This window comes from Typha latifolia, chromosome 1 (assembly GCF_019914945.1).
Source record: "Typha latifolia isolate L0001 chromosome 1, TyphaL0001v2, whole genome shotgun sequence".
NCBI lineage: Eukaryota > Viridiplantae > Streptophyta > Magnoliopsida > Poales > Typhaceae > Typha > Typha latifolia.
The window spans coordinates 9,412,110-9,438,909 of NC_133086.1; the positions used below are offsets into that span (position 1 = coordinate 9,412,110).

General features: G+C 35.6%; 2 protein-coding genes and 1 long non-coding RNA gene across 4 annotated transcripts; 2 read left to right on the forward strand and 1 right to left on the reverse strand.

Moving 5' to 3' along the window:
- Positions 1-529: 529 nt before the first annotated feature.
- Positions 530-2,925, reverse strand: LOC140801619 (transcription factor bHLH35-like). Its single transcript, XM_073156820.1, has 5 exons — positions 2,864-2,925; positions 2,569-2,740; positions 2,230-2,481; positions 1,138-1,308; positions 530-666 (listed from the first exon to the last, which is right to left on the reverse strand). The coding sequence occupies exons 1-5, from the start codon at positions 2,911-2,913 to the stop codon at positions 568-570; spliced, it is 744 nt and encodes a 247-aa protein (XP_073012921.1). The 5' UTR covers positions 2,914-2,925; the 3' UTR covers positions 530-567.
- A 15,130-nt stretch (positions 2,926-18,055) lies between these two features.
- Positions 18,056-22,528, forward strand: LOC140780559 (probable inactive purple acid phosphatase 28). Its single transcript, XM_073126193.1, has 4 exons — positions 18,056-18,703; positions 18,797-18,944; positions 19,503-19,894; positions 21,973-22,528. The coding sequence occupies exons 1-4, from the start codon at positions 18,515-18,517 to the stop codon at positions 22,411-22,413; spliced, it is 1,170 nt and encodes a 389-aa protein (XP_072982294.1). The 5' UTR covers positions 18,056-18,514; the 3' UTR covers positions 22,414-22,528.
- Positions 22,529-22,931: 403 nt separating this feature from the next.
- Positions 22,932-26,547, forward strand: LOC140780560 (uncharacterized). Of its 2 annotated transcripts, XR_012107531.1 has the most exons (5): positions 22,979-23,116; positions 23,220-23,306; positions 23,411-23,490; positions 23,561-23,659; positions 26,344-26,547. It is a non-coding gene; the product is annotated as an uncharacterized lncRNA (long non-coding RNA). The 2 variants fall into 2 exon arrangements; XR_012107532.1 differs by lacking the exon at positions 23,411-23,490 and having other exon boundaries at positions 22,932-23,116.
- Positions 26,548-26,800: the final 253 nt, after the last annotated feature.

The window sequence follows — 26,800 nt, forward strand, 5'->3', positions numbered from 1 at the left end:
CTGAAGTACAATAGGGCCTGCTAATTGTTATAAGTCGAAGAACACATACCATATAAAAATAGGTAATCTTTATATATATATAAATCATCAACTTTACTTTCGTACCATTAAAAAGAGTTAAGTTCTAGCTAAGGTCATATTTTGGCACCACAAGAAATAATAACTGAAAACCTAGAGATCTTTTTGTCTATGTAAACATGTACACAAATATCAAGAACTTCATGCTATATCTTTGAAGAATAAAGATTTAATTTCTTTTCCACATACTCAGGGTTAGGTATTGTAGATTCTGGGAGACATTTGATTGTTAGAAATTTGTTAAATTTGTCCCTAAGGATTTAAGATAAGTAATTTCTAGTCTAACCTGCATATCGATCCTTAAAACAGAAAATCTAAGTAAATTACCTCTATTAAGTGTAGTGTTCTCTAGACAACTGCCTCAATTAGTACTAGAAGTTGGAAAAAAAAGAAGTTAGCAGGATCAGAAGAGAACAATTTCTTTTTTATTAAAAGAAAGAGAAGTGGGCAAACTAAACAGCAACAAGAACTTCAAAATATCCTACTTGACTAGAGACTTGCAGAACTTATTAGACTTCTTGAGGTATCAGCTTCAACAATCGCATTCTTGATCATTTCTTTCATTTGGACACTGTCCGTTTCATCAGTCTGAAAGAAGAAAAAAAAAACCTAACTTAGTTAAATTCTTTAGAAAACGAGATGACCAACATTTTCACAGGTTTACATACAGTAAATGGAAGAGAATATCTTTAGTGCTATGACATTATGTGGACATGGCCCAAGATTTCAAATCCTAATGGCAAGATTTTGCATGTTGAATTGTAATAATTTTCTTTAGGGGCACACTAAAACAGATTAACATTAGCATCAACTATTCAATAACAGTATTTATTTTATTGTAAACGAAGATATAAAAGAAATTAAGTTGTCAGTATATACTAGATTTAAAGATTGCATTTCATGAGCATGCAATAAATCCCAATATGGAATTGAAATGACAAATACAAAAAAGGTGATGTAGAGAGAGAGAGAGTGTGTGTAACCTTCTTACAAGAGGCTATCTTCATTGGGGAGAGAGAGAGAGAGAGAGAGAGAGAGAGAGAGAGAGAGAGAGAGTACCTCAACAAAGAGAGTATGCAAGAGGCTATCAGAGAAAGAGGTGATGTTGGCTGTAGTAATATTGAGGTGTAGAGACTCCAAAACCTTGGTCAATTTAATCATGGCCCCCCTCTTTTTATTGCAAGTGATGCTTATGAGCAAAGTCCCATTACCTATTTCATTCACCCTTAGCTACACACCAGAAGAAAAATCAATGAGTGCCAAGTTATTTTTATTTTACCTACTCAAACTGGGAACTAAATGATCAAATCCATCATTCATCAGATTAACTTTTAAAAAAATAAGGGCATTGAGGGCATTTGCACCCAAAAAAAAATCCCTAAATTTTTGTAATAGCAAGAATGGACTCTTAGAAATTAAGCACATACATTTTCTATACTAGATATATACATTTTTTTATAATGGAATAAACACAATTTACATAGGAGTTGTACACTTGAGCTTAATCTTGCTACTTTAAGAACTAATGGGTTTTTTGATACATACTCCCTTAGTAATATATCTTAAATTCTGCTCTTGTATCTTGAAGGCAAATGATGATTCAACTACGGTCACTAAGCCCCTATTTGGTTTAGGGTTAAGGAATTTCTTATTCTACAGTAAAGAACACTACTCTAAATTTATAATTAAACATCAAAATATTCCTACTTTATATTAGAAATATTATTCAAATTATTCACAAATAACCCCAATTAAATTTTACTTCTAATTTGACTCAGGCTATTTCCAAAATACTCTCCCCTCTCCTACTAAGGTTAATTAGTTTTCTCGCTCAATTTTTCAGCTTATCTCATATCTTCTTAATCAAGTATGCATTGCATAATTATAAGAAATAAGAATACTATAATTTAAATTTATGTTTCAAACTAAGAGTATTTGAGTTAATATTTTACTTCTTGTTTATATTTTTACCTCAACTGTAGATCACATAAAATTTATCATCAAACATCCTATTTAATGTTTTCCTATTCTAGATTAGAGTACGAAAATATAATATCTACTTTAGAATATTTAGGGACTAGAGGTATACTTTTCCAAAATATCTTTGGCCCATTCATTAAATTATCGAAGCGAGAGAGAGAGAGAGAGTACTTCGAGAATATTGATGGATAGAGAGCTCGAATCGGTGGAGGATATTGGAGCTGAAGGCAATCTCTGCGTGCTTCTCTTCTTCTTTCTTCGCATATAGGAAGGACGATCATCATGCTCAAGGTCACATAACGAGGATGCCGTACCCTCTTTCCCTGACTCGAAATCGGATATCTCTGCCGAGATCTTCCTCTCTTGTTCTTGAAGCTCTTGGATGTAGTCAATGGCGTCCTTGATGATCGACGCCTTGTCCATCTACCACGCTCAACATATGTAATAATGTAAGCATACATAATACGTCAACAAAGTGATGGGTATTATTTATATTACATTAATCTTTACCTTAGTGATGTTGGGGACAACACTTCGGAGGGAGTAGAGGCTTTCGTTCAACTTCTTTCGGCGGTTCCTCTCGGTGGCTATGTTCTTAGTTGCCGCCGCCGTCGACGATGATCCTGCGCCGTCGGCGGAGCTCTCGGCAGTGTAGCCTGAGATGGCCTCATCCAACCCCCAACTGCATCAAATTAGAGAATTAATGATGTCCAAATTTGGGCAAAGACAAGAAGACCCACCAAGATTACTCCCCCAAGAGATGGGAATAAGCAGAAACCAATCAAGTTGTTAGCTCTCAAAGAACCTCTGTGTCTCCCAGTAGAAGTTGAACTCCTGTTCCATGTCTTCATCCATGCTGCTCCTTAGTTCAATCTCTAGCAAAGTGAAAAGAGAGAGAGAGAGAGAGAGAGTGGACCACATAGGTACTATTCTTTGTTTAAATAGAGGAGCAAATGGGTTTGTTGAGGTAGCACTGCGAATCTAATGAGTATACAAATTAAGTAAAGAACGTGGAACATAAGAGAAATGTGCCAGATGTGAGTGAATTAAATGAGGTTGAACAGGTTTTGAAAATTTGCATATAATACGCTCCTTTTAGTTAAATGTATATTTACACACTATATTTTTATTATTTATAAATCGAACCTTATAATTTGGGGAATATGTGTAGAAAATACCGTTAGATTTGTTAGTTAAATTTAACCGAACATTTTGATTAAATTAACTATAAGAAGATTATAAAAATATTCTCAACCCAACCCAACCCAACCCAACCCAACCCAACTTAACCAATTAAACCCAACCCAACCCATTAACCAACTAAACCCAACCCAAACTAACTAACCAACTAACACCCAACTCAACCCACTAACCAACTAAACCCAACTCAACCCAACCCAAACCAACTAAACCCAACCCTCCTCCCTCCTCCCACCTCATTCTCTCCTCCCTCCTCATTCCTTCCTCCTACCTCTTACCTCCTCCCTCCTCGTCATCCCAACCTCTCTTGTAGGGATCGCGCATTTGCGACGTGATGGCCGGGAGCAGCCCTCCGCCGAAATCGAGGGTCAACCTTGAGGACTCAGGCGAGGCTCAAGGACACCGGCAAGACTTGAGGACGTCGACGAGAGGTGAGCGTCGAGGACGTCGGATGCCCCATCAAGCGGGTCTCCTCGGCTACGCCGCCGAGATCGAGTGCTCCTCCTATTACTCTCCCTTGGCGGTAGCTCCGCCGAGATCGGAGTCAACCTTGGGGAAGCCGACAAGGGTCGTGACATATATTTTCTCACAGTGTTAATGGAATATTCTCACAGTGTTAATTTAAATCTAACTCAGGATGTTTTCTACATATATTTTCTAAATCATAGGGCTCGATTTATAAATAGTAAAAATATAAAGTGTAAATACAAATTTAGCTAAAATGCAGGGTGTTATATACAAATTTCCCTTTTTTTTAATCTTGTTGAACTCAGGTGACGTTATGTGATTACTTCTCACGAAAATTTTCAAAAACACACCCCTTATCATACTGATTTTTAATTTGTTTCTAAATGTTGTTGTATGGTGGCTAGAATATGAAGGGAAAAAAACTTGTCACTTTTAAAATCTTCTCTAATTTTGATGTTTAGTTGTATAAAATAAATTAAAGAGTAGTTTAATTTCACTTTTTTATTTTTAGTTTCGAAATTTTAAAGCGCCGCGAAGCACAAATATAGATTAAAGGTAACAAAGGCGAATCCTATCTTTTAAAAAAAAAAATCACACACCCACACTTCGACTCGACTAGAAAGAGAACAATATAAATAATTAAAAGAATGGGATTCTTTTAATTATGCGGGATTAACTCCGACTCGACTAGCTAGTCGTTCGCATAATTAAAAAAACTTTCATGTAATAGAAAAAGAGAATAATATAAATAACATCCTACATTTTGAATATATTATAAATAACATCGTCTTTGTTTATTAGGGTGCACATGCACATCTTATTAATTAATGATGCTGAATTAACAATCACAATATTTTTATATAACAAGTTGGAAATTTAAGGATATAGAAAGTTGGGAATTTAATAAGCGAGATTAGCACATGTTTGTAAGTTGATCACAGTGAAATGTGCCAAATTTTATGGAGCATCATCTATCTTGTGAAGAGTATGAAACAGGTGGTTTAAATGTATATAAAAGCTAAGTTATAAGATAATATGAACAACTCCACCTTCCCCTGGTTCAGAAGTGTATAAACACTAGCTTTCATTACTTTTTTCTTGGTGATAATGGCACATTCATTCCTTGTATTTATTATGATCTATCTGCTCTGCTCTCTAAGAAAATTTTTAGTTCAAAAGACTCTATGTATTTTTTATTTTTTAGTTCCGGGGATCTATATGGATATTCTTTTTAGTTTATTTAGTGGGTTCTATGTGGATAATAAAAGAAGAAATAAAACTTTTTTACTCTATGAACTATCCCTAAACTATCAAAAGACCTCACTTTACCTCTTCCGTTAGATAGTCATTATATACCCCAGAAAAATAAAAAACTCAGGGGTCATATCTAGAGAAGGTTGATAGCTTAGGAAGTAAAAAATAGATGTATGTGAAAGAATGTACTTGAAAAATAGTAATAGATTATGAGTCTCTTAGATAAAAAGACTAGTCATTTTCGATATATAAGTTAGACAATTGAGCCAATCATCTGAAAAAAAAATAAATAAACTATAGTGCATATAACACTTTGATTGAAAAAAAAATCATCAAACATTAATTCAATGCAAAGAAGTTGAACCCTTAATCTGTGTTATGAATTGGTAAGATTTAACCGTCGGACAATTCGTATATTAAATAGATTGGTCGTTTGACTCTCCTTAAGAACAATTAGAAATTTTGATTATGAATATTGTAGCAAAAAACTTCAGCGAACAATTTAAAATTACAAATTTGCCCATTAATGATGATTTAAAATTAAGTTTAATTTATTTTATGTTTAATTTCTTAAAATGATAATAAACTATTGTACATTATTTTTTGCTTTTTAAGCCCCGCGTAGTATGAGTTTTGTGCACTGAATTCTGTTTTGCAAGCTCACATTCGGAGATGAAGTATTTCTTATTGAGACCAACAAAAATGGTAGTGAGAATTGAAATGTGTCATGCATGAATTATTAATTTAAAAAATTGAAAATTATAAATCTAAAGGGAATATTTTTTTATAAAAAAAACAATGCCTAATTGAATAAAATAGAATACATCATTACCTTGACTAGCTCATCATGTTAATAATATGGGTAAATATGGGCGGGATTAACTCCGACTCGACTAGCTAGTCGTTCTTATTCGGATCGAATTCGGATAAAAAGTTTCTATCCAATCTAGATATGGATTTTTTTTCTGAAAAAGAAAAATTTGAATACGGATTTAGATTGTTACGAACCAGATCTGAACTGATTCGAATGTAAAAAAATTATAAAAATATAGGTAATGGTAGCTTCATGAAGTTAGGGTTCTAATGGCTCTAGGTTCACCTAAATCTGAGGTCGGGATAAAAAGTTAAAAATAAAAAACTGGAGATAGGTCAGAACGGGGCAGAACGGTAAATAATCGATGTTGCAGCGGTCGTTGAAGGGTGGCGGACGGCCAAGGGTGGTGGCGAACGGCCATAGGGTAGGGTGGCTACTAGAGGAAGGTGGTGGTTAGAGTTTAAAAGTGTTGGAGCTTCTACAACTATAATCTACTCTTAGAACTTAACTTAACTCAATATTCATTCCATGATACTATTCCATGATTATTATCAGCACATGTCCACTCCTATTTATAGGAGTAAAAATTCTTAGCGGATCGGATCCATATGCAGATTATCAGATCTATTTAAAATTTAAATAATAAGATAAAGCTAACTAACTAACTTGACTAAATCAGCCTTCCTTATCTTTCTCGGATTAATCCTTCATTTTGTTGCTGAATACGAGAGTTATAGATCTAGAGGTTGGCGATTTTATCCAATTGGTTTGATATTATTTTAACGTCTATAAAATATTTTGCGAATATTTTCTCAAAACTACACAGAGTTAAATTAGTTAACTAAGAAATTCTAACATAATAAGACTCTAATTAAAGCAAATAAGAAGATAAGATAACTATACTCAATTCATTGAGCCCAATCTCCTATTGATGTGATTCGATCTGACCCGGTTCGCATCAATCCACCACGCTTTCGATCACCTTGTCCTCAAGGTGTTCATGGTGGTTTCCAAACCTTCGTTCGCTCTCGAACTTTATGTCCTTAATTTTCATATGGATCTAGTCTACGACATAGAGGAGGGGCCTATGGTGGGTTCTGCTCTAGGGCCCACTGTTTTGAGCCATAGTCTATTCTAGCCGCAGGTGGCTCAAGCCAAGGTCTTAGCATATGTGGTTTAACCCATAGCTCATGCTACGAACTAGATCTGGACCTATCCGGATGTAAAAAAATTATAAAAATTTAAGTAAAGATAGCCTCGTGAGTTAGAGTTCTAATGGCTTTAGCTTCACCTAAATCAGAGGTTAGGATAAAAAGTTAAAAATAAAATAGTGGAGATAGGTCAAAGAGGGTATAACGGTAATTTTTAATGTTGTGACGGTCGTCGGAGGGTGGTGGATGGCCAAGGGTGGCGGTGGACAGCTGTGTAGTAGGGTGGTTGCTGGAGGTAGGAGGTGGCTAAAGTTTGGACGCTTGAAAGGGATCTACAGTTATGATCTACTCCTATGAAGATAAAGACAATCTAACGGCTAAAGTAAAAAATAAGGACGAAAATAATAGCTGGCTAAACTTAGATTTCTCTCAATGCTTGGATTATTAGATTCTTGGATTCTTAGATGAATAACAAAAAAGCCCCGCCTCTCTATATATAGAGGTGGGGTATAATGAGTCATACTCGGACTTAGCTCTAAAGGCTAACACGACTTGAATTAGAACTTGCCTTAAAGGCTTACATGACTTAATTGGACTTGTTTAAAAGGCTTACATGACTTCATTGAACTTATCTTAAATGCTTACTTAACTTAATTAGACTTGCCTTAAGGGCTGCTAGAGATTTATATGAAGATGGGCTTTAATTAGACTTGCCTTAAGGGCTCAAATTTGGTTTATCTTAGTCGCGGTTGGCTTAGACCAAATTTGAGCCTGGGTCTTAGTGCATATAGATTAGGCCATGACTTAGGTGTAGATGGTCTAAGGAAGGAAGTGGATGTGATGGCTTGGATCGGGAGCACCTGGATCGCCTTCGATGAAAAGGAAGAGTTTTTGGCCCTAGCTTCCACCGCGAGTGGGGAAGACAGCATCATGACCGTTGCTAGGGGCTGCTCTGGTGTTGCTATGATGGAGTGCTCGATCTGCAAGGATGGAGGGTGCTCCATTTCAATCGGAGAATGGATGGTTGCCACAGTTTGGATGATCTTCAAGGTTTTACCATTATTAGTACTTGAAAGTGGAGGTGGTGCCTATTCCATGGTGGCCAATGACGCAAGTGGTGCGGGGAGGTGGAGGGCGACTAGTAGGACCTTTGTCAAGGCCTGAAATGAGTCTTTGAGGGCAGTTTAGATCTCATTCGAGTTCTTTTTCAATTCGGTTGAAAGTTCTTTGAATAACGCCTTCCCGCATGCTGATGGCTCATCATCGAGGATGGAGATGATTTTTTGGTCCTCCATGGCAGTGGTCTCCCCTGGGTTAGCTTTAGATCACGTGTTCACCATTGTCTGAGGAACATCGGCTCTAATACCAATGTTATGAATCATATATGGACTGATACGAACATAAGAAAATTATAAAAATTTAGGTGGAGGTGAGTTAGGATTCTAATAATTATTTCTAACTTTATACTATTATTTTATTATTAGTGGAATCTTTCGTCTGTGGATATAGATTTTAAGTCAAATCATGTAAACTCTTATTTGAATTTCTTGTACTTTTACTTGAATTCTAGGTCATCTCCTTATCGTGCCGTCACAGCAATTTATTTAATAAGAAACCCAATAATGGAATCTAACTAATCTACTCTTTTCTTCCAAATATATAAATAAACAAACAAATAAAGTTGTCCTATATGAAATACAAACCTCGTGATAGATCAACTAAACATTTACTAGGTGATGTTAATGATGCATGGCACGTTTATTAGGTGAAATACTATGACAATTTATATAGATCGATACAGCAGTAGACCACCAGATTAATTTTAAATTGAGGTTTAATCTCCAATCTTTTCTTAATATAAAAAAAGGAAACAAGAAACCATCTTACGCAACTTATTTATTTGAAAATTTAATAGTTTATAAACTAGTAGGACTTTTGTTTTATTTATTTTCTTCCTCTTTTTCTTAGCCGGATCTCTATTGGTGAGTATTCCGAAGGCCACCTTATGACTGATTTGTTAACGCTGGTACGATCTCAGGGTATGGGCATACTAGGGTTGGTACTGCTCCAGCTCAGCTTTTGTGGTTTTTGCGCTATCTGATTAGAAGTGAAAACGGATTGGATAGTGCTTAATCTATATTCGGATTTATATTTTTAGTCTAGATACAGATTTAGATATGGATATTGGACGTATAGCAAAATTTAAAATCATATCCTAACTAAACGGATACAGATAATTTTCGGATAGAGCATCGGATCTTAAACGGATATTGATTGAATTTAAAATATTATAATATTTTATTTAGATATAATTAATATAAAATTATTAAGAGTTTTATAACAAATAATTTTTTTGTATGTCAAATATATAAAATTAGAGAAATTAATCTCTATAAATAATATATAACGTATTATTAGTAACAATATTAATATTTACTATTTAAATAAGCAAACTAAAAACTGTAAATCATTTAAAAAAATATGCGGGTAAACGGATATCCGATATTCGTATCCGAATCCGAAAAATATATCCGACCCGTATTGGAATTCGTATGCCAATTTTTTTTTTAAAATTCTATCCGTATCTGAATCCATATCCGAATGGGATAGAAATTTTTTATCCGAATTCGATCCGAATCGGGTCGGATAGCGAGTTGGGTTAGAGTTAATCGGACCCATTTTCACCCCTAACACTGATCTTAACGAGACTTTTTGCGTTCACGGTGATTAATCAATAATATATACACATATGGAATGCCAATGCCTTGATTAGCCTTTGAATTAATTGGGGTAAGAAATTATCAAAAAAACCGATCCTCCTGAGGATGGGATAAAATTAATTATGATATGTCTTTCTATTGAAAGAGTAGCCAATTAAGACACTATTTTATAAAAGTCAAAGATGCTGACTTGACACCCTTGTTGGAGTCAAATTCTCTTATTAAGTGTCTAAAATCTAAACTCATGGAAGAGATTAGGACCCATGAGTTATAAAAATCCAGGAGTTTCCAATGTAAATAGTTATAATTGTTCATGAACAAAAGTCATGGATTATAAGTAGAACCAAGCATTGTGTATCTCCGCCTACTCGACTCGACTGATCCTAACCACCTTTTTATTAGGTAAAATCAAAGCTTTTTTTGACTGAATGGACCGAGCCAGGAAAGTTTAAGCTCAATTAAATATCAGGTCGGGCTTGGACTTGATGACATTTTTATAGACCAGATCGACCTGACTCAGGTCACTATTATATATTTTCTATATGTATATATATTAAAATCTAACTAAATATTATTTATACATTTATACTAGAGTTTTTTAAAGTTTATTTGATCTCATTAGTTCTTTATCAGCTCACTATTATATATTTTCTATAATATATATATATATATATATATATATATATTAAAATCTAATTAAATGTTATTTATACCTTTATAATAGAGTTTTATAAAGTTAATTTAATCTCTTGGGCCCTTTTAAAATAATTGGGCTTATAAGCGCAAGAGTGATTAGAATATCTATATAAAGGCACATAAATGTGCATTTAGCTTCAAGAGGAAACAAAAAGGTAGTAGAACGTTGAGTGTGGTTATTATTTTGGTAGTTCCCAATTGAAGTGATAGGAAAATGGGAGTTGTTCCCCCGGATCCGGTAAACTTAGGCCATTGATAATCCGGTGGTAGCTCCTACTTAGCAATGACAAAGTCACAAAAGAGAGGGAGTGCAATGTCTCCTACACATGTCTCATTATAATATAATTTTAACATAATAAATCAAAGTTTATCAAAATTAATCCAACAAAGAATTTAAATTTATCACAGGTTGCAATAAGTCTCTAAAATATATTTCGGTGACATAGTAGATAAATACCTATCCAGGAACAATGTTGACTAATACTATAAATTAAATAACAATCTAACTAATCCTTACTTGCTTTTCCACAACCTTGATTGCATTTATTAATTCAAAAAATATTCCACCAAAGGGTGGTAAGTATAAACTCTAGTAAGTATATGCATATATAATATAAGAATAGTATAATATAAAATGTGATAAAATAAATCATGCTTAAATGACAACATATTAAACTCATAAATTTAATAATGAAGGTTCTTTGATAAAACAAGATCATAACTCATGGCAACATGTTCTCCGAGAGTCAAGTATGAAGCATTTAACAATATCACATACTCTTTGAGAGCCTCAATATCATAATAAATAACATCATAAGCTTTCCTAAAGTCTCAATCAATGAGGAGGATAGATATTTAGTGGTAATGTCGTTCATAAACACTTAACAACGTTACATATGATCGGATATCTGTAGCCTCAGACTAAACTTTGATCGTAAGCCCATCCTCACTCATCACCGCACCTAGTGCAAAAAATCATGAGCCTTTAGCTCGGAAAGACATCCTAATCATGCGCCATTGGGTACTGCTAGTGCTATAAAGCCTACCTCATAATCATTATTTTCAAGATCAATAAGTGTCCGACCTCCATACTCGGCAGTAAACACACCTGCTCATACTCGTTTCAATTATGGGGTGTAAATAAGTCAAGCTTGAGCGAGCTAGGCCAGCTTGACTCGGCTTGAGAGGTAAAAAAGTTTTACTTGGCTCAAGCTCAAGCTCGATTCAATCTAGAAAAGTTGAGCTCGGCTCAACACATCTCTAGCTCAATGAGGCTCGAGCTCGGCTCGACAGCTTAATGGGAGGATTTGGGGCCCAAGCATCGATGAGGCAATAAAGGAGGGAGATGGCTGAGGGATGTTATAGAGAGGCCATTAGCATTTCCAATTCCTTCCTGGACGAGAATGAAGGCCATCGTCTTCATTTCGGCCTCGTCGAAAGAAGCCCTCGCTAGTGACGACAAGAGCTTGCCGGAGAGTGGAGTCTTCGCACGTCTCTCACACCTGTAGCTAGAGCAGAGCTCTCACAAAGTGGTGACTCCGATGACGATGAAGAGGATGATCGAAAATGCCATCATTGAACTCGACAAGAAGTGCCAAAAGCATAGGAGTCTCCATCCTTGACTGCACAGGATGCTCCAATGTTCGATGAGGATGGTCAGTGAGAACTGAAGAGTGTGGGCGCGATCTAAGGTTACAGAATAAGAATTGAGAGAGCGAGGGCATCCTGCATCTGATATATATATATATATATATGCTATAGTATCGAGCCTAATTAAATCGAGCTTGAGCGAGCTAGAGCTTGGCTTGGCTCGATAATACATTGAGCTTAAAAAATTAGCTTGGCTTAGCTTATTTAGAGCTCGAGCTGAGCCCACAAGCCTCACAAACCCATAGGTTTTATTGACAGCCCTGCTTACAATCTCAAGCGTGGACCAAGTAATATAAATGCACTGCCACTAACTCTAGCTGTGTAAGTTCAATGGTATTGTTGAGATGAGATTTAACTACTTGGTAATACGTGTATGTGGTGTAATGTCTTATACACATAGCATGATCATTGCAATATAAAAGGAGTACAATGTGCAAAACATATATTCAATAATTATGAAATAATAATACATAAATGCTAATAAATAACACATGAACATATGTGTCATAATATTACTATAGTATTATCACATCATGTTTACACTATTCATAGATTATAGAAAAGTCACTTGCCTAAAATTGCTCATAGTTATTTGCTTTCCACTGTGTCACGAAGATCCTTCCTATATAGTTGTGGATCTAATAATATGATGAATATAATTCCTCTCTATTCTCTTTTTATATGATATGCTATTTTTTTTTTTTCTCCCTTCTTCTTTCAAGTATAATTTCTATTTTTTCAGTACCGACGCCATAAATCTTAGGTTTTTATTTTCTTTTTTTTCTAAGCCTCCCTATTTATTTCGATAAAAAATATAAGTCATAATAGGTTAGGGATTTTTATCTCTTTTCTTACTTAAAGATATACTTGATAAAAATATTATTTCAAATTAATCCAAATCTGAAGAATTAGACCAAATATCTTATTATCAAAATAATTATATTTAATTAATTATTTATTTGTTTATTTTTAAAATTTTGGGTTGTTACATTCTACTCTTTTTAAAATAAGTTTCGTAACTTTATGAAATTTGAATTGTTATGATCCTAATTCATATATACTGGCAACATGAATAATTTGAATTATTATTTTATTTGCAGTCTCTATGCTTCATATGGACAATATTCTAGAGATCTGTCAGATTAGTAGTAAACCTAACTTTAGTACCAAATTGAAATACCAACTGCCGTACATCGTCCTCACGTGGATAGAACTCATGTGGTGCTCACGTGATCTGTTGGTCAAACATTTCAACAAAGTATCTATAATAATAAACCAAAGTTTACCAAAATTAATTCAACAAAGAATGCAAATTTATCACAGGCTGCAGCAAGCTTCTAAAAAAGCTTCTAAAATACATGTCCATGATATATCTAGATGTAGATAATTACCCACACATAGGCAACATGACTAATAAATAATAATTTAGCTAGTCCTCACCTGCTTCTCCACGACCTCGATTGTATCTATTAATCTCAAAAATATTCCACCATAAGGTGGTGGGTATAAACCCCAGCAAGTATACGCATCTATAGCGTAAGAACAGTATAATACAAAATGCAATAATATAAATCATACTCAAATAATAATATGTTAAACTCATAAATTAAATAACAAAGGTTTATTGATAGAATAAAATCATAACTCATGGCAACATGCTCTCTAAGAGTCTCAAGTTCATGGTAATTAACAATCCCCACATGCTCTTCGAGAGTCTCCATATCATAATAAATAATATTATAAGCTCTCCTAGATCCTTAATCAACGAAGAGGAATAAATATCTCGATAATGTCGCCCATATATGCCTAATGACGATGTATATGATTAGATATCTATAGCCTCACATTCATTACCGCATCTAGTGCGAAAAATCACGAGCCCCTGTCTCGAAAAGATACCTTAATCGTGCGCCATCTCGTATTGCTAGAATTATAATCATAATCATTATTTTTAAGATCAATAAGTGATCGATCTGCATTCTTGACAATAAACCTGCCTACTAAAACTCGATGTATAGTTTACCTAATTGTCCACCTAAGATTAACAATCTCAGATGTGGACCAATATATATATACACTCTCTGTCCTTAACCCTAACTAAGTGAGTACAAGGGTACTACTCAGATGAGATCTAATTACTTGATGATACGTGTACGTGGTGCAAGGTTTAATACACACGACATGGTCATCATAACTAAAGCGCATAAAATATGCAAAACATGTATTCAGTCCTAATGAAATAATAATGCATAAATGCTAATAAATAACACATGAACATAGATATCATAATATTACTATAGTATCAAAATGCTAGCATTATCATATCATATTTATACTACCCTTAGATTATAGAGGAGTCACTTTCCTAAAATTGCTTATAGTTATTTGCGTTCCTCTATGCTAGATCCTCCCTATATGATTCTGGATCTTATAATATAATAAAAAAATCTTACATTCAATCCCATAAAATTTCTCATTTTATAAATAATATTTTATTTATGATCTTCTCAAAAATTATTATTTTTATATAAAGAACTCTTATATTTTATTTAGTGCTCGAATATGTTATTTTCTAAAAATATAATACTAAATAATTTCCTAAATATAAAATTCATTTAAATTGAAATGTTCCTAATATGTTAGAAATATAAATATCACAATCCCTTTTTATTTTGAAAATATAATAAAACTGAATTTTCTATAAAATGTAAATAATCTTGATATCTCTAATTCTTCAATGAAAATTCTTAAAATAATAAATTTCTTAATTTCCTATATATGTAGCATAATTGACATCAACATATTAATTTCTTATCTCATAAAATTGACATGATAAGAATAAAAGAGAAACTTTTCAATTCATTAACTTTATATTGTTAGAATAATAAAAATTTAAGAAAGTATGAGTGAGAACTTGTTGATCGCTTAATGCCAATTTATCTAGTTTTTAAATCCTAATCATCATCCACATGGATTCCAATGTGCCCCATCATTGTCTTTCTTTCTTTTTTCCCCTTTTTTCTCTCATTTTCTTTATATTTATGTCCGATGTCATAAAGTCTAGGGTTTCTTTTCTTCTTCTTTTTCTAACCCATCCTTTATATAGATACAAAAATATAAGTCCTAGGTCAAAAATTCTAATCTCTTCTCTTACTTAAAATATACCTAATAAAAATATTAATTTAATTTAATCCAAATCCTAGTATTAAGGATCAAACTAAATATCTCATTATCTAAATAATTATCTTTATCTATTTATTTATATTTATTTTTAAAATTCTAGATTGTTACAATAGTATAGAAAAGACATATCAGGTTTAGAAAGACATCCTAAAATGAATCATAGATGTTTCTCGTATCAATTTAAGAGACTAAGAGCCAAAGTTTATGACATCCATCTAGGTGAGAACTCAAAGAATTTCTAGGCTCAAATTGAAAGAGTGTTTTAGTTTTTCCATAGAGTTAAATTCTAATCTAGTGTTAGGAGAACTTGTTTATATATTTGAGTGTTTAGCTTTAATAGATATTGATTCTAAAGTATTGAAGGAACTAAACGGCGTCTACATAGGCTACCACCATTGACCACTAATAATCTATCACTGATCACCTAAGAGTTTGATGAGTGATCCACAGCGATAAATTGCGAATATGATCCAGAGGCAATCTATTCATAGAGTAGTTAATTAAGATGAACTTAACATAAGATACACAAGCTTCAATAATTAGAGAACGGTCAATCTAAGGGTTTGTAAGTATTTCTTATTTCTACAGACGATGTGATATAAATTTATTTCATTTAGACAAATCTGTGGTTTCTTCCTCTCGGCGCATCGAAAAGTTTTTCACGCTAAAAAAATTATGGGAGCGTATCTGTCGCGCGTTTTACTTTTACTATTCGTTCTCGGCTTTTCATTTCTAGGCTCATTTTTAATTTTTTAACTTGAGTTAGGTTCTCATAATTTAGGTGGTATTTGATTTTTTTTTTACTTGGTTTTAGTTTTCTTAATAAAATTCATTATTTTGGTTTTCTTAAACTAGTAGGATTAGGCTTTCCAAATTTTATTTAGATTTGAACTTGGACTTTGCCTATTTTTCAATTTTTTTTCTCTCTATAGACTAAGTAGACTTGATCAAATGGCCCGGTTTAGGCCCAACCCAAGCCTGAACTACCCATGGGCGACACAGGCCAGCCCTTTGCCCGCCCGACCTGGCCCAGAAGCTCGCTCATTTGGCCCGCAACTAGGCTCGTCCGTTCTGCTACAGTAGCCCGCCCGTTCTGCTATAATAATTTGCCCGTTATGCTATAGTATTTGCCGTTCTGCTACAGTAAAAACCAATGGAAATTTTGGTATTGTACCGTTTTGCATTATTTTAAGCGCACCTTTAAAAAAAATTTAATTTATTTTAATTATTTTTTAAATGAAGGAACATAAATATTTTTTTTTAAAAATAAGCTAATAGTAAAATAAATTTTAAAAATAGCTAAAATGTGGGTTGGGCCGAGTGATTGGTGGGTCGGGCCGGCCCGGCCTGACCGGCTAGCTCGATCTCTCACGAGCGGTAACGAGCTATACTATTCTAATCCGACCCGAGTGATTAGTGGGTCGGGCTGTGAATAAATACTTAAGCCCGATTGGTCCGAAAAGCCCGACCCGAACCCGAACCCGGCCCGACCCACCCGATGATCATGTCTAAGACTGAGATTAAATATCCTATAATGTAATTTCTAATTTCAAGGTCTATTCACAACTACTTAGTTTGGTAAGCACTGATGTGCTCTCCAACAACTGCTCCATGTTTTGACATTTTATCATTCTAACCAGCTTTTTTATTTCACTATCATATTTAATGTCATTGGGCCCTATCATAATTAAAGCAGTCTAATAACAAGCAGTATACACCGATTTAAGAGCCATAATCTATACGAAAAATAATAAGAAAACTAAGTCATAGTAAATTTATATCATGAAATGTGTACATATTGACACAACCTCCTAGTATTGAAGAATGATGCTCAACTAACAAGTTTAGACTATCATCACATTCACAATGGAAGCGCTTAATGACATTAACCAGAGAAGAACTTAGACAGATTGAGAATCCAACAAAGGCTATAAATAGAAAACTTAAATTTTCTAGAAAATAAAATCCTAGGAATTTTACAAATTCGAAATAAAAAAATGTAAGTAAATAAAACCTATATAAAGGTATAATCACATAATACTTTTGTGTAGTTGAAGTAAATAATGGAGATGAAATAAGACATCAGACTGAAAGGAAAAAAAAAACAATAGGAAGAACATGAGAAGGAAGAGAAGAGAAGATGCAAAACCAAAAAAGGATAAACTGATTGGTAGTGACTCCTTAAGTTTCTTTGAATTTATTAGTGAAACCTCTAGCATAAAATAAATTAAAAAAAAAAAAAAACTAGCTTAAATGATAGCACCTGAGATGCCACTTATGATGCAAGGTGATATAAGGAAATCAGAAAGTGAAAGGAATTACCCACAAGGGGGAAAAAATTGTTTATATAGATAGTACCATACCTAGATATTAAGTAATGGATATTTACAACAGGATATGCTACAAGAATCACTCATTAGAAGAGATTAAAGTGTAGAGTCAAGAGAAGAATGACAAATGCACCTCTCTAATAAGTTTTAATCTCAGTTTCACATTTATATTATCCAAGTGTAATATCAATAAAACTTCCACAAACTCCCACAATTCCATACATTCATATTGTCACTTCCACAATTTCCAATCATCTAATATTACTTAAAATTGCTTAAATTTTCAGCAACTCCAAGAGAAAGCCAATAGAATCATTAAATTGCTTGCACTATATCCTTAATATTTCTTTAAATCTGTAAGTCCAAGAGGAAGTCCAAGAGAATCTCATTGAACTCATGCATTAGCATCTCAAATTTGGCTAGAACTAGGTGTATACAATGAAACTGTCCATACCTGCCCATAATTTGGCTAGAACTAGCCAAAGAGTTTCAAAAGGTATAGACTTGCCCCGGAAGCTTCCGAAAAGAGTTGAGTTTCAACCGAGGTCGACATCTTTCAAGCAGTTCAGGATCCAGGGCAACACAGTCGTTCGTCTCCTCCGTTATCTTCTTCAGATGCCCAACTCTTCTTGGCCCCTTGAGACTCAGAGGTTTGGTTGAGGTCAGGAACATCCCCGCATTGCTCCTTGCTTCCCCCGATAGGTAGCTTATTTGCTCCTCCAGGGTTAGCAGCCAAACCCCCCCCCCCAGCCCTGGGGGCTCTTTGCCACCATTTTCAACTTCACGAGCTCCAGAGTTTGGGATGCTAGCCCCAGTGCTTTCGCCTCCCCGAGAGCTTTCTCCAGGCTTTTTTTTTTGTTTGTTTGTTTGCTAGAGAAGTTGACAGAGTGAGAGAGGAGAGATAAATGCCTTAATTTTCTTGTAGCAGTGCTTTTTGGTCAGCAACTTGTATAAACGAGAGCACTACCGAGCACGTGTGTCACGTAGAGAATGTCGATGTCGGGCTCCCATCCATGGCGTCAAGCCCTCTCTTCCCTCCTCCTCCTGCTGCTCCTCCTCGTCATCGTCTTCTCTCTTCTCCTCTCTTCCTCTCTCTTCCAAGACCCTGTTCCTCGCATCAAGAGGTCCCCTGATCTCCCCTTGCGCTTCCGATACGATGGCACCTTCAAGATCCTCCAGGTGAGTGACCTCCATCGAAATCTCTCGATCCATTTGGGTTCTGGATTTTAGGGTTTCTTGACCGTCAAACTTGGTCTATCTTGGGTTGGGTAGGTGGCGGACATGCATTTCGGCAACGGCGCGGTGACCCGTTGCCGAGATGTCCTTCCCTCCGAATTCGCTGCTTGCTCCGATCTCAACACCACCCGATTCTTGAGGAGGATGATCGAGGCGGAGGATCCCGATCTCATCGTCTTCACTGGTCCTTTCCTACTCCCCTTACTTCTACTAGTGTTGTGCATTAAGAAAAGATCAACCTTTGACAACGTTCCTTTTGAAATGCTGAATCTGGATGCTAGTTGGTTTCCCTGTTCTTATTTTTCTCTCTCTCTGTGCGAGAGATTTAAGTTTTAGCTGAAAAGAAACGAATCCAGATTTTGGTTAGAAAAAGATCAATCGTAGTAGATATCTGAAACCATAATTTTAGTGTACACACTGCTCTGCTTTATCTTCTAGTTATATTCTTGATTTCTTTCTCCTAGCGGATTAAACGAGGGAATATTGTTATAAGATTTCTATCTTGTTACTGGTACCTAAGAAAAAATATACGGTCTTGACTATGTTCTTGAAAATTTTGCATTTGCTTGCTAGTTGGCTTCCCAACAGTTAAATCTTACTAGGAAAAATTGAATCCAAGAGGCAAAAAATTTAGTCTACATGCTGGTTTATTCTTTCTTCTAGTTGCATCCTTTTGCTAGTAAAAATGAACCAAGAAGGAAATTGTGAGAAGATTTCTGTGTTCTATTCTGATGTGAATCAGGGGACAACATATTTGGGACTAGTGCATCCGATGCGGCAGAATCCTTATTTAGAGCTGTTGGGCCTGCTATGGAGTCCAGGACTCCTTGGGCAGCTATCTTGGGTAACCATGACCAGGAGTCCACAATGTCTCGAGAAGAGCTGATGTCATTCATGTCCCTCATGGATTATTCTGTGTCCCAAGTCAATCCTTCTGGTTTTACCATAGATGGTTTTGGCAATTATAATATCAAGGTGCATGGTGCTTCAGGTTCGGCGATGGCTAACACTAGTGTGCTTAATCTCTACTTCCTTGACAGTGGTTATCGTGCCGTAGTTGGCGGGAGAAGAACTTATGGATGGATTAAGGAATCTCAACTCTCTTGGCTTCAAACTATTTCTAAAGAGCTTCAGGTACTCGCAGATGTAATGCAATGAAAATTACATTAGATAGTTCCTAACTTTTGTGTAGTCCAGATTTTGTTATAATAAATAGTTGCAGCAACGGCCCCATCTTTATTTGTCAACCATTTAATAGAGGCAACTCTCCTGTATCTTATGGAAGCTCAGCTAGGATAAAATCATGTCGGAATCCTTTTCTAGATCCCACTATGATTGGTTAGTGAGGGAAATCCTCTCACGAATTTAATCCAACTTTTGGTTCATAGGATCAAATCTTAATGAAAACGATTCTCTCAACCTTTACTTAGCGGTCACTATGCCCTTATAGTTTATATATGCTCATTTTTCTATCCAAAATTCCTAAATCTCAGTTTGGCCTTGATTTGGATTGAAGATAAAAGATAAGGGTATCTATTGACTGTAAAGTGGTTGTTACGATTCAGCTAGCTATGACTTTTGTTTATTTTTTTTGTTTTAGAAATAGCTTTTGTTTTGAGAAGAATAGGATTTCTGGAGGATTTCTGGCAGTCGCGTTCAAACGCGACCATCGAACGCTTGCATACTTTCACAAAACAGAGAACGTATTTAGTGCATTTGAACGCGTTCGACCACGTTTGAATGCACCATTCAAACGCTTGCACACATTCCCAATGATAGAGAACGCGCAATCCGTGTTCGAACACGTTCTATTGTGTTCGAACGCAATCGGCGAACTATATTATCTTAGGGATATCTTTTAATTATCTTACAGTTATCTTTTAATTATTTTGTTAATAGGCTAGCCTCTAAATATGTGGAAGGCAACCTAATTGGGATTATTGATAAAATATTGAAGTTTCCTTCCCAACTTTCTCTCTTTCCTCTAACGACATCTAATTTTGGATGTCGTCTTCTTCCTTCCTCAATCTGACTGTGCCCCCTTGCCTCTCAAGGATCGATCCACTCTCTCCCCTTTGTCTAGTTTAATGCTCTACCCCACTACCCCACTACCATAGCCACCATATTCCATAAAACCAAATCTTTATTTCCCTATTCCATTACCCACGTTCCTCATGTCACCATCTGACCCACGGTCAGCATTTTCCCCTTAACTTTTGATCTACAAGTCCGATTGACGTGATTTCGATTGCGTTGGATCCCTTATTTTAAGAGGAACAATCTCTCCAAGTTACAGATCTATTGGACGGTTAGATCTCCCGCAGATCTCTTCAAAAGTTCCGCTCTAGGAAGAATTTGGGCTGATCTTCAGATTTTGCACCCTAATTATTCCTGAACCTGTCAGTGGTTAACATGAATCTTGTGATTTCCTTTGGTGTATATTTCGTAATTCATTGCAATCTTATTTAGCTAAGAAATGCTGGAAGTTTGAAGTTGTTATGAAGTTATCAATCCTAAGATTTCTGGAGTAAGTATGACTTTGGTGTCTCTGGTCTTAAAGGGATAAAATAATTTCTCTTATAAGAAATTAAAGGCAAACGGGAATGAAGAGGAAGAATCCATCTCTTTAGTGGTAGAGCAAACTAATAAGAATCTGAAAACAAGCAGAAAATATTTTGAGAAACAAGCGCCTAGGCTCAAAAGAGGAAGGAAGAGAAAGAAGAGATGGAGAAGATCCATACCATAAGGAGGTAGAAACTAGTAAGAGCATTCACTCTTGTTTTCTGCATGAGAAGAATTCCCAATCAGTTTTCTCTTTAAGGCTGCCTTAGGTTTACATTTGTAGATGAATGTGAATCCTATTTAGGTAAAGGCACTATTAGGATTTAAATAGGATATCTGATTTTAATTTTGTTCAATAATATTGAGTTTAGGTCTATATAGGGATTAGGGAGTTATATTAAAACTTCCTGCATATGATGAAACTTCTGAAACTATGGGATTCTTAGACTGGTTCCTGTCAAAACTTCAAACCTTAAACACGATCAACTTCTGCATCTGGCACTCCTGTTGAACAAATTCCTGACTGTGTTTTGCCTGATCTAAATTGATAATTACTGTCTTGTTTGGAAATGATAGGAAAGTAAGCGTATATGTTATTGGGTGCTTTGCTAGATGGAGTACAAAGCTGATCCTGTATCTTTAACTACCAGGGCATCTCCCCGGTTCCAGCGCTTGCATTTTTCCATATACCAATTCCAGAAGTTCGAGACTTGTGGTATAAGGAAATATGGGGTCAATTTCAGGAGGCTGTTGCTTGTTCATCTGTTAACTCTGGTGTCCTGAGGTCTCTTGTCTCAGTAGGAGATGTAAAAGCTGTATTTCTTGGTCATGATCATCTCAATGACTTCTGTGGCAACATAAATGGTATATGGTTGTGTTATGGAGGAGGTTTTGGATACCATGGCTATGGGAGGGCTGGCTGGCAAAGGAGAGCAAGGGTAATTTTAGCTCATCTAATGAAAGGGAGAGAATCATGGACAGGGGTTGAGTCAATCAAGACCTGGAAGCGACTGGATGATGAAAAACTCTCTTTGATTGATGAACAAGTTCTCTGGATTCGTCCTCAAGATGTTTATGACAATCAGATGTGATTATAGCATTTGTAAATTACAAGTTTGTTTCTATATTCAACAGTTTCCAGTTCTTTGTTTATAACAATTTATTGCTAGATAAATTGGAGATAAATGTAGAGTTCAGTTTTTCTAATATTCAAGTTTACAGTTTATTTTTCCACAACTATGCAATTAAGTTAACAAATATAGCCTAATCATAGCTATCTCAGGAAGGTACTACTTTTTCTTTGGTTATTGGGATCGTTTTCTTTGGTAGTCAACCTTATCCTTGCTCATGCTTGGCTTATGATATGTTGTATTTTATCTGGTAACACCTCATCCTTGTTCTAAGTTCTGCAAAAGAAATTATATTTTGTCACTATTTTCCTTGTATCAATTTCTGTAAAAAATTGTAGAATCGAGAATGTAGGGGTGAAAATATTAGTTTAACTATCTGAAGTAGGATTTATTCTGTTTGCTTGACATTCCTTGCTTGGATACCATTCAAATCATAGTTGTAATTTATGCCAAACTTTCTCTTTTCATTCTTCATGAAGTGACAAATTTGAACTTACTGCTGCTAGCATCTTCAAAGATTGTGTGAGGGCCATCTCATGGTGTCCTATTACATGAAGGATGAAGCAGTCTAAGCAATTGATGCCTGATCTCCCAATATTTGAGTTGCTTAGGCTTTGTGATGCTGGCAAACTGATTTGATCCGTCAAGCCCCTAATGTCAGATGGTAGCATGTCTTGATCCGAAGATAATTAATCATGTATTTTGCTACGTATTTTTCACTTTTCTCTTAATCAGTAGCCATGGATTGTATATGATTAATTATGCAGTTTGATCCATCAAGCCCCCTAATGAAGAGCCTCTCCGGAGGTCCAATTCTGCCTGCTCAAAATGCATTGTAAGAAGAAAAAGATGAGGTATGTCTTTACTCATAATTTACTTAAATATCTTTCATTTAATTGTTGGTCAGTTATTCATCTGGTTATTCTCCTTCCTACTTGTTGCCACATGGAATTCGCAGTAATAGCCTATGTCATTCTTCTAGTGCTGCCAAACCACGGTTCCTTTATGCCTAGTTTCCCAATCTCTGGATTCTGTCAGGTGAAAAGTTGGAAGTATGGCTATTTCTACTTCATAACTGAATTGATCATGTGGTCTGATTGTAATGCAGTGTCATTATGTGCTACAACCTTAGTGATGCAAATCTTGTACGCTGCTGAGTATGAAAAGCTACCAGAGACTGAAAGCTGATGTCCCACTCTCTAGGAAGGTATATCTTAAGTGTAAGAGTAATTTCTTCCAGTAATTTATGAGGCAGTATGAAGGCATGTTCCTACTAGTATTGTTGTATGATATCCTTCTGCAATGGAAGGCTTCTTGGTTCACGATTGATTTTAATATTATATTGTTATTTTTACCTTCTTTTAACCGTCACAATTATTCATATAATTGTGTGCCCATGCTAGAGATGTATATCTATTAGCTCTGGTCCAACTCTATTACTTTTTAATCTAAGCAAGTGTAACCGATCAGAGGCTTAATCCTAATCTCATGTGTACATTATTGGTTCATTACCTAATAACTTTAGTTTTAGGGTTAATTGGTTATCTTACATCTCAGCTTAGCAACAATTGTCTAAATCATAGCTGAGATTGCATTCCTTTTCCTTTCTCAAGTTAAACTCTTATGCAGCATAATTTAATTAGCTTTGCTACTACAGTGCATCCTGAGTGGCTGTCATACATTAACTGTAGCATGGCAAAATTTTATCATTCTTCATATTCTTGTCATTTTAGTTGTTCCTCGTGATGCAGTCATTGTGGAACTTGGTGGTTATGCAATCTGCATGCAAGACTTATTTCTTATGTTCGTAAGTTGATTATCACATGTGATGGCTAAGAGTAGTATTTTTGACTCGAGGATCGCCATTGTCTATGCATATTGTCTTGTATAGATTCTTAGGCCTTCATCTAGTAGCATGCATAATGCTCGCCATAGCACATTGATCTTTAAGGGATGGTTGTTGTCAGAACTAGAAAAAAAAAAAAGATTTCATCTAATCCGAATCGAATTAGATTTGATCCTCTTCTAAACTATAAATTAAAAACCCTAATCTCCTCTCTCTGCCTTAACCATCTCAGCCCCCTTCTCTCTTTTCTTCTTCCCCTTCTTCGTTTTCTTATCTTTTCTCTCCGTCGGAATCGCGACGAGGGTTCGGCCTGTCGAAGCATCGCCGGAGGAAATTGGGACCACCACACTCCTCCCTAGTGAGCCCTCTCTCATCCCTCTAGTTTAATTTAAATTTAAAGAGGTTATTAGAAATACCTAATTCGTGGAATTTGGCTTCGTCGGCAAGTCAGGCCGGCCAGCGGCTTCGGGTCGCAACCGCATCGTCACCGGAAGCTTCGTGCTCCAAGCCGGTGTCGGTGATGTCTTCTAGGGTGCCCTCGTGGCCCCAAATCGATGTCGGCCTCGGCGTCTGCCATCGGTGGTGAGTTCTCCACCTCGCGAGGGCGGCGACACCGTGTGGGTGTTGGGAGCTAAGGGCGTGCGCCAGCCGGCGAACCGTCGTCGTGATGGCCGTCGACATCTCCCTTTCTCTCTCTTTTCCTCTCTCTTTTCCTTTCTCTCTCTCTCTTTTCCTCTCTCTTTTCCTTTCTCTCTCTCTCTCTCTTCCTTTCTCTCTCTCTCTTTTCCTCTCTTTTCCTTTCTCTCTTTCTCTCTCTCTCTTTTCGGCTTGGAGAAGACCGACTCGGGCAACTCGAGTCTAGCCTTCTCCCAATTAAGATGTTGGATCCGGGTCGGGTTGGATCCGAATCCAAGGAACCCGACCTGGTTCCATTGGTTAATTGGATTGGGCCTTGGGCCCAATCCATTTAAGAATATGTTGGGTGGGCTGCGGGCCAATTGTAGCCTAACCCAACTGATTTGGGCTTATTTTGGCCCAAATTAATGATTATTGAGTTAAATTATAGAAAAATTTTAATATTATTTTTTTTATTAAAAATATTATTGTTATTTATTATTAAAGGTGGTGATTTTTAGCATGTGAGCTAGGGATTTGAGATTCAGTTGTCTTGCTTAGACTCAGATAAGTGGGTTCACTCATATATTTATTTTATTATATTTCGTACCTTCGTCAGGACCATGTAAAATTTCGTGTGCAAATTATTTATTTCACCTTTACGTGTAAAAATTTAATTGTTACATTTTCTATGTGCAAATTTATTTATTTTATCCATACGTGCAAAATTTAATTGTTATATTTTCTGCGTACATTTAATTATTATACTCAGTACATCACCATACTTTGTACAAATATTGAAATTAGTGAAAAGAAAAAACGAGACTAGTATTGGTACGACATAGAGAATAGTTTCGGTATAAATCACTTGCGATTTTTCGTGGTGACTCAAGTCTATCTGGAAGTCCAGAGGAAAGTCCTAAATCAGATCACTGCAGTGACTTTCTTAGGTGACTCTGGCGGGGTTAGGGAATAGTCCTAGGATGAATGAGAAAATTTCCTAGGTGACTCTAACTTCTTTCAATGGTTAGAGGAAAAGATAGAGTGTGTTGATCACAGGGTGATACTATCTGATGACCCTAACCGGATCAGCTATGAAGAAAAGTCTCGAGCGTCATCTCGAGGTGACTTCTAGTTGATGTGGATTCACATGGTTTAGACCCATTGAGACATATGACATTATAAATATTGAAAAGATGTTAATATGTTGAAACCGTGCAAGGTTACAAGTTGTGACTCTTTCTATTGTTATCATTGTTATTATTTAAAGAGCATGCTTATTGCAAAATTATCATGGATATTATTGCTTCTAGTTTAATCTTTTTCAGCATTAAAATAATATAGAATTTATTTGGTTTTCGAGTGGATTCCACTCACTGAGCTATAGTTGTTGACTCATGGATTCTATTTTTTTTTGTATTTAATCTCAGGTAAAAGTCAGCGGGGCGACTGAGCGAGATGTACCCGGACTCCACCTCCACTTAGGATTCACCTATTTACTTTTCCGCTCTTTTAGATTTTATGCTATAGATTAGAAATTTTATTTAGTTTAGAGACTCAAAATAAAATATTAACATTGTTTTATGTTTATTGCAATTAGTTTTAAAAATTTAATAAAACATATTTTTATTTTATTTATTTATTTTGCCATCGTACGCGTAGAAAGTATTGATAAGGTTTCATGTATCTCAAGCATATTGAGATGCATGGCCGATCATGATTTCTATTTCGGGTCGTGACAGTTGGGTTAGATACCACGAGACTAGGAAATCTTTCATCTCCATTAGTATTCTGTAGCATTAAGCTCAATAGGATATTTTACGGGCAAAGGTTTTTATACCCAGATAGTCCAATTTGACCCTTTCATGCAAACTACTTTTTGATGGT

Coding starts and splice junctions, on each gene's coding strand:
- LOC140801619 (XM_073156820.1), bottom strand. CDS start 2,913: ATGGATGAAGACATGGAACAGGAGTTCAACTTCTACTGGGAGACACAG. Junction 2,741..2,863: donor TTCTACTGGGAGACACAGAG/GTTCTTTGAGAG, acceptor AATTTGATGCAG/TTGGGGGTTGGATGAGGCCA. Junction 2,482..2,568: donor TTGTCCCCAACATCACTAAG/GTAAAGATTAAT, acceptor TGAGCGTGGTAG/ATGGACAAGGCGTCGATCAT.
- LOC140780559 (XM_073126193.1), top strand. CDS start 18,515: ATGTCGATGTCGGGCTCCCATCCATGGCGTCAAGCCCTCTCTTCCCTC. Junction 18,704..18,796: donor GCACCTTCAAGATCCTCCAG/GTGAGTGACCTC, acceptor TGGGTTGGGTAG/GTGGCGGACATGCATTTCGG. Junction 19,895..21,972: donor CTATTTCTAAAGAGCTTCAG/GTACTCGCAGAT, acceptor TTTAACTACCAG/GGCATCTCCCCGGTTCCAGC.